This window comes from Protomyctophum parallelum, assembly GCF_964188405.1.
Source record: "Protomyctophum parallelum genome assembly, chromosome: 4".
Taxonomy (NCBI): Eukaryota; Metazoa; Chordata; class Actinopteri; order Myctophiformes; family Myctophidae; genus Protomyctophum; species Protomyctophum parallelum.
The window spans coordinates 38367552-38390226 of NC_139700.1; the positions used below are offsets into that span (position 1 = coordinate 38367552).

Here is a 22675-nt window from a genome sequence, read left to right on the forward strand (position 1 = left end):
TCGACTTGTATCTGTGTGAAATGCGTCACTCGAGAGCTTTCTTTCACGTTCCCTGCTGACATTCCTGTGCAATAAATATTTGAGAGCCAATTAGGGTTTAATATGCAGAAGGCGAAGTAATCCCACAACCCCAGCAAAGAGCTCAGGCATAGCCAGCAGAGCAGAGCTGTCAGTAAGGTGCCATGCCTGTTGTCTGACGTCCCCTCAGAGCGTCTTACTGGTGTATTATGGTCACAATCATCCCGCTTGAACCCTAATCCCAACTTTAACCTTTACTACATTCCTTGGAAAACCAACATACTGTATGGTAATCAATCATGATGTGATTATATTTTAATTTAATCAAGCACAAACAAGACACCGACACAGCATGAGCCAACAGACAGTGTGTGGGTGTATGTGAGAGGGTGAGTCTGGTGTTGCTCTGTATGGTCTAAGATGGTTTGGTGACAATATTCACCGTAGCCTTGCTACTCTCCAATCTGACTCAAGCCAAACACAGTACAGGATTAGCTTAAAGATGGAGTGCCGTGATTCTTTTCATGATCTTCAGGTATTATTATAGGAAGAGACATCATTGCACATAACAACCACACCAAGGGGTCTAATGAAGTACCTCATAAACACATGAAAAATCACATCACTTCATCTTTAAGAGTAGACATTAGAAGGGTCAAGTCTCAATAAACTGATACATCATGTTTTCATTCAAAGGAAGTAATTACATTAGTATGGACTTTTGATATAAAAATACACAAAAATGGAAATTTTCTCATTGTTTTGACATTCATTGGATATGGTCTAAAAGTGTGAAAAAAATATTTAAACCCATTTAGACCTGAGGACGATTCTTCTAAATCATGACAGTTTTCTGAAAAACCCATGTTTCTATGTCAGTCGTTCTCAAACATTTTCATGTGAAGGAAAACATATGTAATTGGCCCCCATCTGAAAATACGTTTTTCCAGGGACTGAATGGGCTTGCATGGTGTGGTTAGGGCAGGAATCTGGGAAGGTGTTCAACACAGAGGTCCTGATTCTTCAAAAACGAAATGCGCCAGAGTGTAACGGTGACGGAAACAGATATCGTATTTATCCGTCCGATCAAGCTACGTTGAGATGACGTGTTATTCAGAGAGTGGTGTGTACCACAGGTGCGCTGGCGTATCGCAGGTATATGTCATACTGAAAGCAGCGGGTGCAAAGTGATCGGAAAAGCAACCGACAACCTCATCTGCATTGATCCACGCCCCATATCGACCATAAAAGGCTTCAAGCATGACTCAGCAGACAGCAGTTTGTCTGAGATCACAGCCGCAGTCACTGCTATATCCAAGCTTACAAAGGTGCGTGCTCCGCTGAAGCAATATAATTATAATTTATTTAATTAAGTTCGGGACCAAGGCGGGTGCTCACTCACACCTTTGCAGAGGTAAAACATATCCGATATTTAAAATATCGGATATGTCAATGCAAAAGTCGTCTTTTCAGAGAGAGCGAGAGAGAGAGAGACGAGAGAGGGAGGGGGGCTGCATGGGCCCTCGACACTGTTGCGCGATAAAGAACAGTAGCCCATACATTCATAAGTAAATATATTATAGGCCTACCTCGTAGGCCTGGGATCCTCTTGTCTGAAGAAATTATAATCCAGTGAGTTTATCCAGTGAGTTAAACTATTCTGTGTGTGGCATCCATGATCCATGCATGTGATCAATATCAATATACATTATTATAAAGTCTGTCCGTCATGTTTGTGAACAAGCGCGAGTGGAGGTGAGCTGGCTTAAAACTGATATGACTGGCCGACTTTCAAACACGCTGATGCCATTCATTAGGCTAATGTGGTCTTCTATTTTTTATATAGGGCTATATAGCCCTATTCATTTTCCAATGTAAATCGGATCGGCAGCACGCTGCTGTCTGCCCCCCCCCCCCACGCACGCACGCACACACACACACACACACACACACACACACACACACACACACACACACACACACACACACCGACCGTCAACTGACTCAAGGAGCTCCGTAACAAAACAATTTCAATAGGCCTGCCGTCTACTGCAGGCATTACTACACTAAACAATGTTGGATTCGTACAGTGCAGAATGCAGATAAGCCTATGTTCTTATTATAATTGTGAGTTTGTTTTTTAACATGCGCGAGAGCCGATCTACAAGCTCACAGCGCGTTGCGCTGTGAGCTGTGAGTAGAAAGCTGTCAAGTGAGAAGCGCAATCGCGCATGCTATAGTAATATCCTAATAAATAAATAAAAAGGTGTCGGGCTTGCACTGCAGGGGCAGTTTCTGTATGAGACTCTAGGCTATAACTTGCCTAGAATGCATGCATTTAGGCATACAAGTGCACTCAGCTTTTATTATATAGGCTATAATTTCTTTATGTGCTGATCGACCAATATTTTGGGGACACATGCCTACATATTTTATCTGAGATTTGGGAACAATTTATTGATTCAGCATGAAGACTAAAGCCTTCTGAATAAATCTATACGCAAGTGTATGCTTCCGAAAATTTCTCCGCCACCTAAAGAGGTGGCGGAGGATTTAGCGGAATTTCCGACCAACCAAAGTCAGCGTCAAGTTCACGGCCATTTTCATGAATTCCAAATGAATGTGGGAAATCCACGTAAATGCCTTTCCGCCAGCGTCACGTCAATATATAAGCGGAAGCGCGTTGAAGAATCAGGCCCAGAGTGTTGTGCTATACACCAGTGTTAGCTGCTGCCCTGCTACCACACTTTCTCACCCGCTTCTTCCTCTGGCCCCTATTAATCTACATCACATATTTGTCCTTCCTCCATCAGCCCCTTTTTAGAAAGCTAAGTACTCCATTCCCAGGAGAACATCTCTTTTTCCTCTCTCACTCTGTCTTTGTCTCTCTCACACGCGCGAGCACACACACACACACACACACACACACACACACACACACACACACACACACACACACACACACACACACACACACACACACACACACACACACACACACACACCTCACCCAACACTGTCCATCTTCTCTCTCTTCCTCTCTCCCCTTCTTTCTCAGTTCTCACTCCCTTCCTCTTTTTCGCCTCCCATCTCCAACTTCCCCTCTATCTTTAATCTTTCACACCCTCTTTCCCCCCCGTTTTACCATCTCTCTCCTGTTCTCACCTTCTCTTCCTCTTTCCCCAGAGCTATCACCCCTCCAGAGCTATCTATAGATCACTCCTCACCTCTCCTCCTTGCCTCTCTCCTTCTTTTTCCCCTCCCTTCCCCTCCCCATCTCGTTCCTCTCCTCTCCTCTCCTCTCCTCTCCTCTCCTCTCCTCTCCTCTCCTCTCCTCTCCTCTCCTCTCCTCTCCTCTCCTCTCCTCTCCTCTCCTCTCCTCTCCTCTCCTCTCCTCTCCTAGAGAGCTGTGATAGAGGGAGGGATAGAGAAAGATGAACAAAGTCAGAAAGGAAAACACGAGATAGCTTCACTTTCCCGCTGTATTTTCTTTCATACCGGGAGCACTGCGCTTTTGTTTCCATCTCCGTTGCCATAGTAACGCCTGGTAATTTCATATCGGATCCGAGTGCCCTGCTGACCACAGTTAGCGACGACCCGAGGCACCAGCCTACACACACACACACATGCACGCATGCGCGCACGTACACACACACACACACACACACACACACACACACACCACAAAAACATGTTCTTTCTTTTAACCAGCTACAGCAAGGCCTTGAAGCACCAGCCTACTCACACAGCACAGCAGCACCATTCTCCCAAACAGTCCACTGCAGTGGGTGTTCAACTTGCTGTTGTACTTTCTCCAATAAACCATGTGATCTCTCTATCTCTCTATCCATCCATCCATCCATCCAGGGCGGTCCTGGTGCATGTGTTTGGTCTGACGTACAAACAGTCCACCAGTCATTAGTCCGACACCCTACCCAAAACCAAACCCTAAACCGAACATCACAGGAAGCCGTGAACCTCCCACAACCTGCCACAGGTTACTTTTAACCTGCCATGCATGTCGGGAGCCACAGGTTAGTTTTAACCTGCCACAGGTTAGTTGCACGCATGTCACGGGAGCCATGGGTGAAATTTTCACATAATGGAGGAGGCAGCAGCATGACCCATTAATAAAAACGAGTGCTTCCAAACTTCAACACAGCAGGGAAATGTCTTGACAGAAAGTAGCTCATAACATGTCTATGGTGGATTTTTATGAAACAAACGCTTTGCAGATTGAAAGAGGATAATTCAAGTTTTCCCTACAGCTGCAATGTTAGTGAGTTTAACGTCATTTAATACAAGCAGATCGGAACTGCAATTTGGAAGAATGGGATGTCAATGGTGGATATTGCAACTCTAGATTCATCCCATTATTTAAAAAAGATTGTGTTGCAAATTGCGGCTAATAAGTCTCATGCTGGCTCACACTGGTAAAACCATCATGAGCAACAGCTTCTCAAAAAAAACATGAACAGGTAGGCTACAGTAGAGTACTGTTACTGCGAATGTGATGCTATTTAATTGAAGTTCACCTAGCCTGCTAATATCCCTCACCCTCAGGGTTCCTTGAGTGGGTTCCAATTTTGGACACTCACACAAGTCTGTAACTCTGAGTGTACAAATGGAACCTGTACTTGTGCACTCTCAGTTATTTGGGACACTGATTCTATCTATCCATGAATCCATCCATCCATCCATCCATCCATCCATCCATCCCCAGGCTATATCCTTACCTCCACCCAGTTAGAGTCCACTTCATGGAATAGAACACAGAATGGGTCTGACTTGGAGGCTACGTCTCTGTCCAGTAAGTTGGCCCCGATGACCGACAGCTCCACCCTGGTGACACAGTGCTGGGGTCCAACGCTCGGGGTCTGGCCCTCAGAGTTCGAGCCTAGGGTGTAGGCCATGGTTTGGGATCCGAAGAAATGTCCTGCGGGGGGAACATAAATGAACAAATATAATGTTTCAGACATGTTCAGAGGCAGTAATAGTAGAGTCACAACAACTGCATAGATAGAGCATGGTGGTCTTAAACGTTTTTATAACTTGTGTTGTTTTTATGTGACGGCCCCCTGGGCCTTTAGTCTACTATGGGGTTCTGTGTGTGTATGTGTGCATGGCTGTGCCTTTAAAGGAGAATTCCATACTAAAAGGCTTTCTTACCTTTCTTTGTAGTTGTTACGTCCCCATCAAAGAGGTCCAGGTGTTATTTTGTGCAAAAGCTCCTTATTGGCTATTTCCCCTACCATAAGCCCTAAATGAATTGCATTGAATTGAATGGGATGTACAGTATGGGGTGTTGTGCTAATTCGCTTATTTCCATCGCTCAAAATTATATTCTTTTTGTATATATCCTCTCTTCATAATGTAAATAATAACCCAAGGGGCACACTTTACTACTTATTTCGATGGAAATAAGCGAATTAGCACAACACCCCATACATCCCATTCAATTCAATGCAATTCATTTAGGGCTTATGGTAGGGGAAATAGCCAATAAGGAGCTTTTGCACAAAATAACACCTGGACCTCTTTGATGGGGACGTAACAACTACAAAGAAAGGTAAGAAAGCCTTTTAGTATGGAATTCTCCTTTAACCTAATGCAGTGCTGGATTAGAGGGCGGAGCCAGAGATGATGAGTGGAAGGGGAGACACCTGGCCAGTGTCCTCCCCAAACACTATTTAAGAGACCTTCTCTCACAGAACTTCAGATCTGCTTTTCTCCACAGGCTGCAGGGGTGGCAGCAGGAGAGTTCCTTTGTTCATTTTGTTGTTTTGGTCCTAGGTTTTGGATTTGGTCCTAGGTTTTATTTCAGACATTTAACCACTTAAACCCTCAATGGCAGGTTTATTGTTCACTGCTAAGGGTTACAAATGGATACATTAACACTGACTTACTGTGTAGAACACATTTTCTCAATTTCCAATAATCCTAACCGAGAATAATAGTTCATCAGGTTTGGTGTGTCACAGTACAGGCATTCTAACATAAAGATTCCAGAGCCCCTGTACTGTATCCCGCAAATCAAGTATGCTCTTCCTATTCCCAGGAAGTGACACAATGAATAATTTGTCTGACAGAATTTATCATCACTAAATGTTGGTTGTACAGCAACTTTTCCTTTTGCAAGCAGCTTCAGAAAATAGAAAATGAAAAGAAAAGAGGATATTGTTGAGTTTGCCAACCAATGCAACAGATTTTATGGCGTATTTTGAGGCATTTACCAAGTGTGTCCCCGTTTCGAGCTGTTTGATTTGTTGATGTTGGGGGACAAAAAGTGGGAATGAGTTGTCGCCTAATCTATTTCAAAGTTGCATATAACCTATAGAGTAGTACTAGCAGGCTACTAAATTAGACAATGCCTAGGCTAGGGTTAGTTTCCACATGGACTGTGTTGAGTGGACATGGTCCATAAGTGTTGATAGGAAGCGTGTTTTTGTGGGTTCATTAATGTTGACATTTAAACAAACCTTCATTTGCAGAAACATACGTTGTTTTTCTCTGGTGATTGGGTTTCACTTTTGGGGTGAGACTGTGTGTGTGCGTGTGCGTGTGTGTGTGTGTGTGTGTGTGTGTGTGTGTGTGTGTGTGTGTGCGTGCGTGCATGCGTGTGTGTGCATGCGTGTACATTTATCTGTATACATGTGCATGTATACAGTCAGTGGAGGAAGTCTGTATGTGGATGTGTTTAGTAGTAGTGCATGTACTAGAACTACCTTAATTTAATGTGCAAATTTGTGTGAAGTAGTTTGGTCAAATTGCTCTCAGAATGAAAGTGACTCTCAGGATTTTACAGAGCACCACAGGACCATGAGTCCTTAGAAAAAACACTAGCACACTAGTCTGGAACAATATGGTCTGTTGCTAAGATACTGACATGTCATTGCAGGCATGCCACACATAGTCCAGTAGCCTCCTATCTGGTACATGGGGCGGTTGCCAGCTGTACATTAAAACACCAAAGCAATGGTTTTGATTATTTTAGACTATACTTTAGTCATTTAATTTAATTGAGTGTGAAGGAGTGAAATGGATGTATAAATGACTAAATTAATCAATCATCAATCTACTACTTGTGAAGGACCCTTTTCACTAAACACAAGCCCCAAGGAACAAGACAAAATATCAAACATAACATCAAACAAATATATAGAGCAGGGGTTTTCAACAGGTGGTCTGTACTTGTTGTACATTTCCAAAACATGTGCATACGTACCAACTTCTGTGTCACATTTACTACAGTTAGGAGACCAAGCCTGTATAATGGAGTCTGTGTAAAATGTTGAATTGTCTTTCTCTATCATTATTGCAGCTCAAAATAGTAAGTGTATTTCCTATAATTGTTGTCCAAGTATTGTCTTCTTCTATCCGACATTCCAAATCAATCTGCTCATCAGTGCAATGGTTTGAATTTACATCAAAAGCATTCATACAAAAAGAATCTGTTTAGCACAGGTTGTGTCAGAAATGACCCCCCCCCCTCCACTATGCCTGTTTACAGTATATTTTTCTCTTTTTGATTATTACTCGTTTATTTGATGTTTTTGCATATTACTGTATATTATTGTTTGTCCTTATGTTTAGATTAATTGAATACACAGGACCTGTGTATTCAATTCTCTTTAGCATCCTTTTGTATGAGACTGTGCTTTTTTTTTTGCAAACTGTTAATAAAGTAAACAATCAATCAGGGTGGACGACAGAGTACAGCATCTTGCAATGGGTCTGGTCCACAAGATTCGATACACCACCAAGATACCCATGTCTAAATACTTCCTTAATGTTAACGAAGTCCACACCCACAACACCAGAGGGAGTGCAACAAACCATGTACAACCCAGATTCGGCACAAACAAGGGACTAAATTATTTTCACTCCTATGCCACCAAAATGTGGAACGCCCTACCAACAGTCATTAAGACATGTGAATCCCTTGACTCCTTCAAAACCGCTCTCAAAGGGCACCTACGGACGGCTGCAATTCGAAACTGGCCCCAGTAAAATCTTTGCTTAATTTATTTCTTTTTTTGTTTTCCCCCTCAATGTATATGTTTCATTTCCCTTTTTACCTCCTTTATGATGAATTCCTGTTCTGTTCTGTTCTTTGGCTATAAGAAGTTTCTCTAAATGTTTTGGTGAATTGAACAAGGTGGACCCTCTTGTAAACAAGTGTAATGCTTTATTGGGTCGTCCACTCACAGTTAACAGTCTTTGTATTGAGTTGTGCTTGAACTGTACTGTACTGTACTGTAATTCTGCAAACTGTTAATAAATATTTCAATAAATCAATCAAGTCTCACCTAGACACAGGATCTGACACACATTTTTACCTGATGGTCAAGATTCAATATATCCCCTGAGCAAGCAGGCAGGCTCTATTAAAAGCTCTATTAAACATGTCAGGACCTGCACAGCAAACTGGGTTAAAACAAATCCAGGGTAGTACATTTACAGTGCAGCCTCAATGTGTGTTTAGTTCAGTTAATTGATACAGGACGGATGAAAGGTGAGCTACCCGAATGACATCATTGACATGGCTACACTTTTCAAAGTAAATTGGTAACTCATTACAAGAATTGTACTGACCTCATTGCATAATTTATTTTTTCCCCCCTATACATTTTTTTATCCCACGATTTTGCAACTAATTTGTTCACCAAAGTGTAAATTATGATCTAATGTGATCCTGGGCCCTACACTTCCTCTGCCAACCTGGGGAGAGCAACAGACTGACCTCATGCCCCCTTCTATGCATGAGGAGTTCAAACTGCTTCTTTTCACCTGACAGGGGGGGGGGGGGGTCCTACACGGGGAGAACAAGGGGAGAACATGCATGTCTGTGCTGTATATACTAGCTGTATTGTAGCCTACAGGAAGAGTAGGTGGAACATAATCTCACTGTTAGTGTTCCATTGTGGGGCATTGTTGTCAGCATCCACTTTGTCTCAGTAAATTAAAAGCACTTTTGATTTGAAGTATACCCTACTATGCCCAAAACAGTGTAATGTGCCAAAATCATAATTATTTTATAATCACTTACTCATCATTTGTCCAAGACGCTGGGGGTATTTACAGAGACCCTGATGAGTTCCACGCTCAGCCATAGTTGCATAGGCTTACAGTAGCCTACATGTAGCCTACAGTACCACCAACAGCAAACTCACTTTTGAAAGAAAAGTCTCTCTCTCTCTCTCTCTCTCTCTCTCTCTCTCTCTCTCTCTCTCTCTCTCTCTCTCTACTCTATGTGGACACACGACAAACCTGGCAGTTATAGCTAGGTAATTGTGACCAAATCTGACACAATAACATGCTTTGAAGAGGCTGAGTGTGTGTGTGTGTGTGTGTGTGTGTGTGTGTGTGTGTGTGTGTGTGTGTGTGTATGCGTGCGTGTGTGCGTGCGTGCGTGCGGGTGTGTGTGGGTGTGTGTGTGTGGTTACAGTGTGTGTGTGTGTGTGTGTGTGTGTGTGTGTGTGTGTGTGTGTGTGTGTGTGTGTGTGTGTGGGTGTGTGTGTGTGTGTGTGTGTGTGTGTGTGTGTGTGTGTGTGTGTGTGTGTGTGTGTGTGCGCGCGCGCGCAAAATCAAGTGCTGCGCAGTGGAAACTCTTTCTCAATCCTAATTGTAGATATAATTAAGTGACCCGTGCAGATCAGCCTAACCATAATCACCTGTGCGGTCTGCACTTAAACGTAACAAGAACAGCTATACTGCTTTCAAAGACAGCAATCATACAATTTAATTTTCATGTAGCCTAATTTGTAGCCACGCCGTGTCAACATAAAATGGATCCTATATAGCCTATTGGACGGACTTTCCCACAAAATAACTCATCATAATCATGCAACACGCGCGCGCACTTCTTTCAAAGTAGAAATGTTTTTTGTTAGTTTCATATTTGACGTCTCTTTTGTCACAACCAAACTCCTGCCCTTATTAAATCATTTATCTATTATCACCCAACTGGTTAAGCTACCATCACGCACGTCTGGGAAACGACGTAAAAAACCAAAGAATTTGAAAGAGAAAACACTGCACATTCATTCATCAATACAGGTACTGTACCTACCTCCGTAAATTACTCTCAACTTCTCGCGCACGCTGTCTCTCTCTCTCTCTTCAGTCTTCAATTTACTAAATGTGACCTTCTTTCTCCACCAATGCTCTTCTCCTACAATTTAACGCAAATTAGAGTTGCTGATCTGGTCATTTTATTCCACGTGTGATGGATACCGCATCGGTGTTGTTGTGTATATAAATCATCATCCTCTCTGCCAAGCTGTCTGCTGTATACGAGGCTGAGTGATTTGGATGGAGAGCATGCAGGGGAGAACCGCTCTCTCTCCGAGTCTGTATGTATGCAGTGGAGGAAAAAGTACAGGCGTCAGGCGCTATATATATATAATTATATATATATGTGTGTAGGCCTAAGTAGCCTACATTTTGGTATAAAAATGTAGGCTACTTAAAGTACCAAAACCTAGCCTACTCATTATGCAGAATGTCCCATTTCACAAGTTTTCAAAATAGCAGATGAGGTGTGTTGGTTGGGCACCATCAGTGTGTTTTGATGATGTCTCGTGACATCATGTGACATCATCAGGAATGGAGATGTGGACTGTGGAGACCCTGTTGTCATAGTAAATGTGACCTGCTGTCGCAGTTAAGCCCATATTATGGAGATCCCTGATATATGTCATCAATATTGGCCAGCAACCCCTACATCTGACCTCAAACCCTTAGATCTCCATATGGACATACTGTATGTCAGAACCTGACATTCCATGTGTTGATCCTTTCCCATCCATCCTTCATGTCTCCGTTTTGACTTAGGCCTATACCTGTCCATTCAAAATTCAAACTTGCCGGCGAAAATTAGTTATTAGTGCAGCCGTGCCCGGCCTGAAAATTAAGGCCCGGCCGGCCTGCATGGGCCCTCATCAAACCCTCTATAGTCTATACTCAAGTGAATGTCCCCGCTACCACCCTTGGATCTCCATATAATTGATCTCACCTGTTCTGACATTCCATACTGTATGTTGATCTGACCTCATCAAACCCTGTACACTCAAGACATGCTCCTATATATGGCCAGTACAGAATTCATTCCATGTTGATTTGACCCCCCCATGCCAAAGCGCCAGTGCTCGCCCAGCAGTCTGCCGTCAACGAGGCGGATGCGTGCAAATGTGATCCTGGGCCCTACACTTCCTCTGCCAACCTGGGGAGAGCAACAGACTGACCTCATGCCCCCTTCTATGCATGAGGAGTTCAAACTGCTTCTTTTCACCTGACAGGGGGGGGGGGGGTCCTACACGGGGAGAACAAGGGGAGAACATGCATGTCTGTGCTGTATATACTAGCTGTATTGTAGCCTACAGGAAGAGTAGGTGGAACATAATCTCACTGTTAGTGTTCCATTGTGGGGCATTGTTGTCAGCATCCACTTTGTCTCAGTAAATTAAAAGCACTTTTGATTTGAAGTATACCCTACTATGCCCAAAACAGTGTAATGTGCCAAAATCATAATTATTTTATAATCACTTACTCATCATTTGTCCAAGACGCTGGGGGTATTTACAGAGACCCTGATGAGTTCCACGCTCAGCCATAGTTGCATAGGCTTACAGTAGCCTACATGTAGCCTACAGTACCACCAACAGCAAACTCACTTTTGAAAGAAAAGTCTCTCTCTCTCTCTCTCTCTCTCTCTCTCTCTCTCTCTCTCTCTCTCTCTACTCTATGTGGACACACGACAAACCTGGCAGTTATAGCTAGGTAATTGTGACCAAATCTGACACAATAACATGCTTTGAAGAGGCTGAGTGTGTGTGTGTGTGTGTGTGTGTGTGTGTGTGTGTGTGTGTGTGTGTGTGTGTGTATGCGTGCGTGTGTGCGTGCGTGCGTGCGGGTGTGTGTGGGTGTGTGTGTGTGGTTACAGTGTGTGTGTGTGTGTGTGTGTGTGTGTGTGTGTGTGTGTGTGTGTGTGTGTGTGTGTGGGTGTGTGTGTGTGTGTGTGTGTGTGTGTGTGTGTGTGTGTGTGTGTGTGCGCGCGCGCGCAAAATCAAGTGCTGCGCAGTGGAAACTCTTTCTCAATCCTAATTGTAGATATAATTAAGTGACCCGTGCAGATCAGCCTAACCATAATCACCTGTGCGGTCTGCACTTAAACGTAACAAGAACAGCTATACTGCTTTCAAAGACAGCAATCATACAATTTAATTTTCATGTAGCCTAATTTGTAGCCACGCCGTGTCAACATAAAATGGATCCTATATAGCCTATTGGACGGACTTTCCCACAAAATAACTCATCATAATCATGCAACACGCGCGCGCACTTCTTTCAAAGTAGAAATGTTTTTTGTTAGTTTCATATTTGACGTCTCTTTTGTCACAACCAAACTCCTGCCCTTATTAAATCATTTATCTATTATCACCCAACTGGTTAAGCTACCATCACGCACGTCTGGGAAACGACGTAAAAAACCAAAGAATTTGAAAGAGAAAACACTGCACATTCATTCATCAATACAGGTACTGTACCTACCTCCGTAAATTACTCTCAACTTCTCGCGCACGCTGTCTCTCTCTCTCTCTTCAGTCTTCAATTTACTAAATGTGACCTTCTTTCTCCACCAATGCTCTTCTCCTACAATTTAACGCAAATTAGAGTTGCTGATCTGGTCATTTTATTCCACGTGTGATGGATACCGCATCGGTGTTGTTGTGTATATAAATCATCATCCTCTCTGCCAAGCTGTCTGCTGTATACGAGGCTGAGTGATTTGGATGGAGAGCATGCAGGGGAGAACCGCTCTCTCTCCGAGTCTGTATGTATGCAGTGGAGGAAAAAGTACAGGCGTCAGGCGCTATATATATATAATTATATATATATGTGTGTAGGCCTAAGTAGCCTACATTTTGGTATAAAAATGTAGGCTACTTAAAGTACCAAAACCTAGCCTACTCATTATGCAGAATGTCCCATTTCACAAGTTTTCAAAATAGCAGATGAGGTGTGTTGGTTGGGCACCATCAGTGTGTTTTGATGATGTCTCGTGACATCATGTGACATCATCAGGAATGGAGATGTGGACTGTGGAGACCCTGTTGTCATAGTAAATGTGACCTGCTGTCGCAGTTAAGCCCATATTATGGAGATCCCTGATATATGTCATCAATATTGGCCAGCAACCCCTACATCTGACCTCAAACCCTTAGATCTCCATATGGACATACTGTATGTCAGAACCTGACATTCCATGTGTTGATCCTTTCCCATCCATCCTTCATGTCTCCGTTTTGACTTAGGCCTATACCTGTCCATTCAAAATTCAAACTTGCCGGCGAAAATTAGTTATTAGTGCAGCCGTGCCCGGCCTGAAAATTAAGGCCCGGCCGGCCTGCATGGGCCCTCATCAAACCCTCTATAGTCTATACTCAAGTGAATGTCCCCGCTACCACCCTTGGATCTCCATATAATTGATCTCACCTGTTCTGACATTCCATACTGTATGTTGATCTGACCTCATCAAACCCTGTACACTCAAGACATGCTCCTATATATGGCCAGTACAGAATTCATTCCATGTTGATTTGACCCCCCCATGCCAAAGCGCCAGTGCTCGCCCAGCAGTCTGCCGTCAACGAGGCGGATGCGTGCAAATGTGATCCTGGGCCCTACACTTCCTCTGCCAACCTGGGGAGAGCAACAGACTGACCTCATGCCCCCTTCTATGCATGAGGAGTTCAAACTGCTTCTTTTCACCTGACAGGGGGGGGGGGGGTCCTACACGGGGAGAACAAGGGGAGAACATGCATGTCTGTGCTGTATATACTAGCTGTATTGTAGCCTACAGGAAGAGTAGGTGGAACATAATCTCACTGTTAGTGTTCCATTGTGGGGCATTGTTGTCAGCATCCACTTTGTCTCAGTAAATTAAAAGCACTTTTGATTTGAAGTATACCCTACTATGCCCAAAACAGTGTAATGTGCCAAAATCATAATTATTTTATAATCACTTACTCATCATTTGTCCAAGACGCTGGGGGTATTTACAGAGACCCTGATGAGTTCCACGCTCAGCCATAGTTGCATAGGCTTACAGTAGCCTACATGTAGCCTACAGTACCACCAACAGCAAACTCACTTTTGAAAGAAAAGTCTCTCTCTCTCTCTCTCTCTCTCTCTCTCTCTCTCTCTCTCTCTCTCTCTCTCTACTCTATGTGGACACACGACAAACCTGGCAGTTATAGCTAGGTAATTGTGACCAAATCTGACACAATAACATGCTTTGAAGAGGCTGAGTGTGTGTGTGTGTGTGTGTGTGTGTGTGTGTGTGTGTGTGTGTGTGTGTGTATGCGTGCGTGTGTGCGTGCGTGCGTGCGGGTGTGTGTGGGTGTGTGTGTGTGGTTACAGTGTGTGTGTGTGTGTGTGTGTGTGTGTGTGTGTGTGTGTGTGTGTGTGTGTGTGTGTGTGGGTGTGTGTGTGTGTGTGTGTGTGTGTGTGTGTGTGTGTGTGTGTGTGTGTGCGCGCGCGCGCAAAATCAAGTGCTGCGCAGTGGAAACTCTTTCTCAATCCTAATTGTAGATATAATTAAGTGACCCGTGCAGATCAGCCTAACCATAATCACCTGTGCGGTCTGCACTTAAACGTAACAAGAACAGCTATACTGCTTTCAAAGACAGCAATCATACAATTTAATTTTCATGTAGCCTAATTTGTAGCCACGCCGTGTCAACATAAAATGGATCCTATATAGCCTATTGGACGGACTTTCCCACAAAATAACTCATCATAATCATGCAACACGCGCGCGCACTTCTTTCAAAGTAGAAATGTTTTTTGTTAGTTTCATATTTGACGTCTCTTTTGTCACAACCAAACTCCTGCCCTTATTAAATCATTTATCTATTATCACCCAACTGGTTAAGCTACCATCACGCACGTCTGGGAAACGACGTAAAAAACCAAAGAATTTGAAAGAGAAAACACTGCACATTCATTCATCAATACAGGTACTGTACCTACCTCCGTAAATTACTCTCAACTTCTCGCGCACGCTGTCTCTCTCTCTCTCTTCAGTCTTCAATTTACTAAATGTGACCTTCTTTCTCCACCAATGCTCTTCTCCTACAATTTAACGCAAATTAGAGTTGCTGATCTGGTCATTTTATTCCACGTGTGATGGATACCGCATCGGTGTTGTTGTGTATATAAATCATCATCCTCTCTGCCAAGCTGTCTGCTGTATACGAGGCTGAGTGATTTGGATGGAGAGCATGCAGGGGAGAACCGCTCTCTCTCCGAGTCTGTATGTATGCAGTGGAGGAAAAAGTACAGGCGTCAGGCGCTATATATATATAATTATATATATATGTGTGTAGGCCTAAGTAGCCTACATTTTGGTATAAAAATGTAGGCTACTTAAAGTACCAAAACCTAGCCTACTCATTATGCAGAATGTCCCATTTCACAAGTTTTCAAAATAGCAGATGAGGTGTGTTGGTTGGGCACCATCAGTGTGTTTTGATGATGTCTCGTGACATCATGTGACATCATCAGGAATGGAGATGTGGACTGTGGAGACCCTGTTGTCATAGTAAATGTGACCTGCTGTCGCAGTTAAGCCCATATTATGGAGATCCCTGATATATGTCATCAATATTGGCCAGCAACCCCTACATCTGACCTCAAACCCTTAGATCTCCATATGGACATACTGTATGTCAGAACCTGACATTCCATGTGTTGATCCTTTCCCATCCATCCTTCATGTCTCCGTTTTGACTTAGGCCTATACCTGTCCATTCAAAATTCAAACTTGCCGGCGAAAATTAGTTATTAGTGCAGCCGTGCCCGGCCTGAAAATTAAGGCCCGGCCGGCCTGCATGGGCCCTCATCAAACCCTCTATAGTCTATACTCAAGTGAATGTCCCCGCTACCACCCTTGGATCTCCATATAATTGATCTCACCTGTTCTGACATTCCATACTGTATGTTGATCTGACCTCATCAAACCCTGTACACTCAAGACATGCTCCTATATATGGCCAGTACAGAATTCATTCCATGTTGATTTGACCCCCCCATGCCAAAGCGCCAGTGCTCGCCCAGCAGTCTGCCGTCAACGAGGCGGATGCGTGCAAAGTCTACAAAGTAATTAAAGTTTTCAAATAATTGTAGACAGTGCACTACACATTATTTGCCTAGGAGGTGTAGTGGAGTTAATTTAATTATTTAATGTCAATTATAGCCTATATAATGGGCTGTATTTTGCGTGTCTTAAGTACCAGTTCTTATTCCCTAACTTGAGTAAACTAAAGACCTGGAGGCGTGATCATTCAATTTTGAAGAATTGCAGCGAATGTAAAATGGAACATTAATGGCCTCAGATTTGAACATCTGCTAATTCTGTATATAATCTACTGCAGGCTACAATATTGTAGGCTATACTGTGTATTTCTTTCGATGTAATGCTCAGTCAGTGACACCCCCTGTTGGTAAATATTGGTACTAAGATGTGTTCTGCCTGCTGTCTGTCCCATGATGAAGACTGAGAGGTGCACTTTGTTTCAGAATCATAATACATTTTGATGTATATGCCAAAGGCATGGGGAGAGAGTATGTTTGCACCCTGTCCGTCTGTCCGTCTTTCTGTTACCAGCTAATGTCTGGCACCGTTGGCCCGGTCGCTGCGATACTGCACACAAGTACAGTATACTCCCTGCATGCCAAAGTCGAACCGCTGCCTGTCCCACATATTTCAGATAGGCCTGTTATAGCGCCACCATGAGGCATGTTTTTGCAAAACACATTTATTAATATTACTCCTACTACTACAGATTGTATCCATAGGCTACATCACGCAAATCGGTACATAGCATTTATAGTCATGTGATCAAAACGGATCTGTCCAATTTCTCATATTCCATCCTGATTGGCTAAGATTGGCTTCCAAAGTTTGTACTATATTGGTCCGTTTTGAACAAAATGCCTCAACTCATGAACACAGCTTGCAATTTCCCTGAGATTTTCAACGCACATTATCACAGAGGACAAGATTCCGCTTGGATAATTTCAAATCAGCCTCATACTCAACTTAAGCTACAGTATGTGTAACTTAGCTGTAACCAGTAATATTCACCACATTGACCCACATTTCAGTACAAATCAGAATGAAGAACAATTAGAGGGAGAAAAAAGTGTATTAATCTCACCTCCAGAACTTATTAAATGACGTAGCAGTAAATTATTGTAGTCAGCTGTCAGCTAGTCAGCAGAAGACAAATCATTTTAATGCATGACATGCAGACAAAACAGGAAAGGGCGCACACCAGTGTTGGTGAGGTGCTGGCCTAAGGCAGTAAATAAGTAAAAATTTGAAAAAGGCCACACACTCGTAGCCACGATGCTGTATATTTATTATTTTCCAACGTTTCGACCTTTCGGCCTTCTTCAGGGAATAAATGATGCATGGCATGCAACCACCCGTACATCAGTATAACATTACACTTCAGTACCTGTCTTACTCGATTTGGGCCTCAGAGGCGTGCTGTTGATGCTGCAAAAATAAAGAGGATCATCATTTCACATAAATTAGACTTCAAACTAGATTTTTCATTGCAACAACCATGGCTACCTTTTTGGCATGCTATATATTCCTACAGTTGCTCGGGGAGTAGAGTGGCCGTCTGGCATCATATCAAAGTATCCTTGAACAAACCAACTCTGAGACACAAAGCGAGTAGACACACAAGAGTATTAGGAGTCAGGACAAATAGAGATATGGCAATTAAGGTAATACAACAAAATAAAATAAAGAAAATTACACTGTACAAGTGTACAACTACACTATCTTTCTGAACACAGTCCCCCAAAAGGAAGTATAATGTATATGATCATCAGCTATTAGATCAAACTCAGATATTACAGATACCGGTATATGAAAAACGCTGGTCATAAATAGCCTACATAAATGGATGGAGACCACTACCGGAAACAACCAGGAGTAAGGATTACTTCGGAAAATGTAACTAATTCGTCAGCAGTAACATTCGTTTTCTCACCATCAGATGAGATATCATCATATCCATATGAGATCTTGTGTTTATTTTTGGAACACAGTTTTATTTAATGCAAATTCAGATTCAGACTGGCAGAAAAAAAATGCATCCCAGGTACAATAGGATGTGTTAATTACATACGACTTCGGTGCTCTATTTAAGTAATTTCTAACCTTCCCAAATATAATTTCAGTGTCCCAGCATTGAAATCAATCACGGCTGGGATTTCAGCCTTGCGATAACCTCAGGTCTAGTGCAATGCAGAGGAGAAGTTGAACCTGCTGACTGTCCTTCAGCCCCAGTCTCACAGCGTCACTGTTACAGATCCTGTTCCTCCACTGCCTAAGGAGGAAAAATAAGGCACTGTGGTACTTGTAGGACTTTGGAAATCTGATTAGCAATGCAAAAAGCCCACATTCTGAACAGCTACAAATTAAAGCTGGGCTGCAGTAATTTTCCTGATGAGTTGTAGAGCAGGGCAGAAATGTAGAGCTCTAACCAGAGCCTCTGCTCCAACAACAGTCTAACTGGGAAAATGACATGCACGCACACACACGTGTGTGTGTGTGTGTGTGTGTGTGTGTGTGTGTGTGTGTGTGTGTGTGTGTGTGTGTGTGCATGTGCAGACTGTGCACGTGCATGCATTCGTATGTGTCACTGGGCACTGTTCCACTTACTCCGCACTACTGTGTGTCAGTGAAGGTAATACAAGCTCAAAACTTGTCACGTTGTGATCTTGTATAGATCTGCTTTGGTGAAGAGACTTGGTGTATCAAAGTATTCTGAGACACCCCTGGACTTGCGTCAAGGCACCCACTTTGAGAAGCCCTTCTCTACTGTACTGCTTTAACTATTGATGAAGCCTATAACCTAACCCAGAAAAACTAAGAATTTACTGTTTAGCAGCAGGTAAAGCTCTGCGTTCTGCAGTTGTACTGTGAAGTGGACATTCGGCCAAATCTATTTTCATGCACAGGCATGATTTTCCCATCAGTGTTGGAGTTTGGAAGCGCTCGTTGGAAATCACTCAACCATCCTGCGTACCACCTGTTTCTAAATGTCATATAATGCAGGAGGCAGCAAAATGTTGTACTGCCAAACTGACAGAAAGTAGCTCATAACGTTTCTATGGTGGATTTTTATTAAACAAAAACTTTGCAGATAGAAAGAGGATAATTCAAGCTTTTCGTACAGCTGCAATGTTGGTGAGTTTAACATTGTTTAATGCAATCAGACAGGACTTTTCTGTTTGGATGAATGGGCTGGCAAGGCCAGAAAGTCGTTTTCTGCCACTCAGTGGGCGTTCCCGCATAACTTCCAGGTACGATGATGTCATGCGCATACCCTAGTCTATAAGGATCATCACTGACCAAAATATAATTAAATGTCTCAGTTTTAGATTGCAGACTATCATAGTGAAACACGAGGTAACTGTGTACCATTGCATCAGCAAATTACAGCTCTGCAAATCTTGCACCAAAACAGCAATGATACTGTTAGTATAGCCATGTTAATTATAGACATTTATCATTACAGAACAAGAATGGCAGATGGCAAAAAAGAACATGTTTTGGATGATTTTGGTAACCAAAAGTGAAAGCAGTCCAGCAGCTATACTTGTCTGTGATGCAATATGCAAACTTGCGAGAGGCGTCAGGCATTATATCTAAACTGTACCTTATGCCAGCACCTTGCTGCTGTTGTACCGTACCACAAGGGTGTGTGACTCTACTCAAACTATCATTGATCTCATTCTGACCTCGGACAAATCCAGAATCTCCAAGAAAGTTGTTATTGTATGCAGGCTTAACGATCATTTTATGATATTCTCTACCTGCAAAAAACTAAAACTGAAGCCTGACTGTCACAAAACAGTAGGGACCTCAAAACCAACTCTAGTGAGGCCTTTAACCAAGAATTGGAGTGTCTGGATTGGTCTGACGAGCTCTAGAGCACACTAGTCGAAGAAGCATGACTTGGCTTTAAAACCAAAGTCATAACCCGCTCGGAGCCATGGATGCATTCGGACATATTGACTGCAATGAAAGCCATAGACACAAAAAATGCTCTGAATTTATAAAATGCAAGTCAAAGCTTGCCAAGCGCTTCGACGGTGATCTGCAAACTCAGCTGTCCGTATATAAAAGCAGAGGAAAACAAAAACAATCCTCGGGAACTCTGGAACTAAACTGCAGTCATAAACTGAAAACCAGGTTCACTAACCTCAACATCAAATCTGGTTAACAAACTGCCCTGAAACGGCCTCAGCAACCGGACTCATGTGACAGCGCATTTATCTGCGTAAGCATATTGATAACCATGGCATGACATGATGATTGTCTACTGTAACTACTGCATCAGAGGGACTGACTGACTGACTGTATGTACAATATGGTGCAACCCAAAAAGGCAACCCCCAAGAATGACTTCAAAAGCCAAAGTAATTCCCCCCTGCACAAGAAAGGGAGCAAATTAGCTCGTGATGGGGGAAAAAATCTGAAAAAAACCGAATGTACGAATTCTAATCTGGGCTCAGAACATCCCACTCCACTGATACAAGCCTCCTGACACACTGTGGATGCGCCCCTGAGACGGACCACCAACCTCCTCACCAAAAATAGCCAATCTACAAGCTCACAGCGTGTCGTGTATGTATTGTAACACAAAGGCAAACGTCTGCAGCTAGATTGCAGCCATCAGGAAGACGGCAGACATAGTACAACAACAATTACAAATATACTGTAATACAGATCCACCTCATCCCCAGACTAATGACTATTGGTGTGCCTGCACTGCACACTGACCCAGTCTAACCTTGACCTCAGTGCCTCACCAACTTTCCAACAAAGTCCCATAGCCACTTTCCAATGTAATGTATAGGTTACCACCGTCCTCTTCCTTTTCAGAGTAATCCTTATTTCTTCCATCATGCTAAAAGAAAGAAAGAGTAGCGTGCTGGAGAACTGGTAATTTAATAACAAAAATAGATTAAATAAATCTGCGTGAACAGGTTCTAACTTCTGTATCTAACTTATGTATCATCCATAGAAACAGCATGTTTTAGCGTGGCCGCTTCCCTCTACACCAGAAAAACAGCAAGTAAACACAAGAACAATCCCATTGTACTCCTCTCCGTCACCTGCATGCTCAGCCCGCCAACAAGTTAAAGGAACCTATAGCTGTGTACTGTATATAGCATAGGGTTACATCTGTAATGCTCTCTCACTGCATGTAAAGTGCTTTGTAACACAAACTTCTCAAATCCAAACCAGAGGTACCATGGAGGAATTCTTCTTTTGGAAATAAAAAATACTTCACCATAGATAGGACTTCTGTCTTAAAGGGACATTTCACCGCTGGAAGAAACTGCAGTCACTCAATGTTAATAGTATTTATAGATAACAGTAGCACAATTTGAAATTTGCACCCTATGGCCAGAACAATAATGAAGTTCCTACAATGCCCATAATGCTTTAGTGCACTTCCCCTCCTTGTGGGAGGCTGCATGGAGGTGGGACTTGTAGTCCAAGAAGGAAGCAAGACCACATTTTCACGACAGGTTTTTGGTCAAGAATATGGCGTGACTAAAATATCTAAAAAAAACATATTACACACATAAAAACCCCAGGAAAGTGTTTATTGAGTCCCAAAAATCGTTAAAATAAGGTTGCAAAAGGGGTGATGTGGCCCTTTAATGTGTTAATACTTTATGTGTGCGTATATCTTTAGACAGTAGGCTATTTACCATCATTGTTGTGAAGCACTTTTATAAATGGTGTTGGTGTTGTATTTTTAATGCACCCCCATGGAGGAATTCTTCGTTGGCAAAATGGAAATGAAAAATACTTCACCATCCAATGGTCCTGAGCAATTTGGTGCCCTAGGCAGGATTTTAATTTTAATTTCGTACTGTAGAACGAGGACATTCAGCCTTTTCTTTTTTACATTTGAGGTTCAGCAGTGATACTCAGCAGAGAACACCTCTAGATGATGCACCACTAGATGGCAACCTTTCATTGCACAGTCGACAAGGCAATTAGAGGCTCTAACAGCCTTGTCGACCTGTGTACTAAGTGTATTATGCATTGCTAACGTCATTTGTTGTCAAGTTAGCGTATGCAAACTTCAGCAAACTAAATCTCACTAATCTCACTTTACCTGATTTACGTGAGATCTGCAGACTTGACCAAAGTCAAGTGCAGGTTTTTCTTTGCTTACCCTGCAATGATAATGAAAGCATGGTTATTTATAGTTACTAGAAGTTCGGGCTGCTGTTAAGAGACCGGTATTAGTGCATGTTTATTCTGAAGGTACCTACCCTAGTGGAAGATGCAATCTTTACACAGAAAGGCCCTTTTGCCAACCCCACCTAGGGTATGGGCACTGATGACACGGAGGAGAGAACACACCCCCAGCGCCCACAGTGTCTCCAGCTGGAATCGAACCCAGGAACCCTCTAGCTGTGAGGTGACAGTGGCAGTGCTATAGAGTGGGCCACCATGCCCTGTTTGATTTGACTATGTTTTTAGATGTACAATTTAGAACACTGTTGACTATTGCACTAATGCACTTTGGTTTACTGTCAG

General features: G+C 42.9%; 1 protein-coding gene across 1 annotated transcript in view; it reads right to left on the reverse strand.

Moving 5' to 3' along the window:
* The window catches only part of cpne2 (copine II), a 58860-nt gene extending 48526 nt beyond the window's left edge, over positions 1-10334 (reverse strand). The window contains exons 1-2 of the mRNA XM_083763376.1: positions 10091-10334; positions 4755-4954 (exon numbers count right to left, since the gene is read on the reverse strand). Of these exons, the coding sequence (XP_083619502.1) occupies positions 4755-4931 (177 nt within the window). The 5' untranslated portion in view covers positions 4932-4954; positions 10091-10334. The remainder of the gene's footprint in view (positions 1-4754; positions 4955-10090) is intronic.
* Between the last annotated feature and the right edge of the window lie 12341 nt (positions 10335-22675).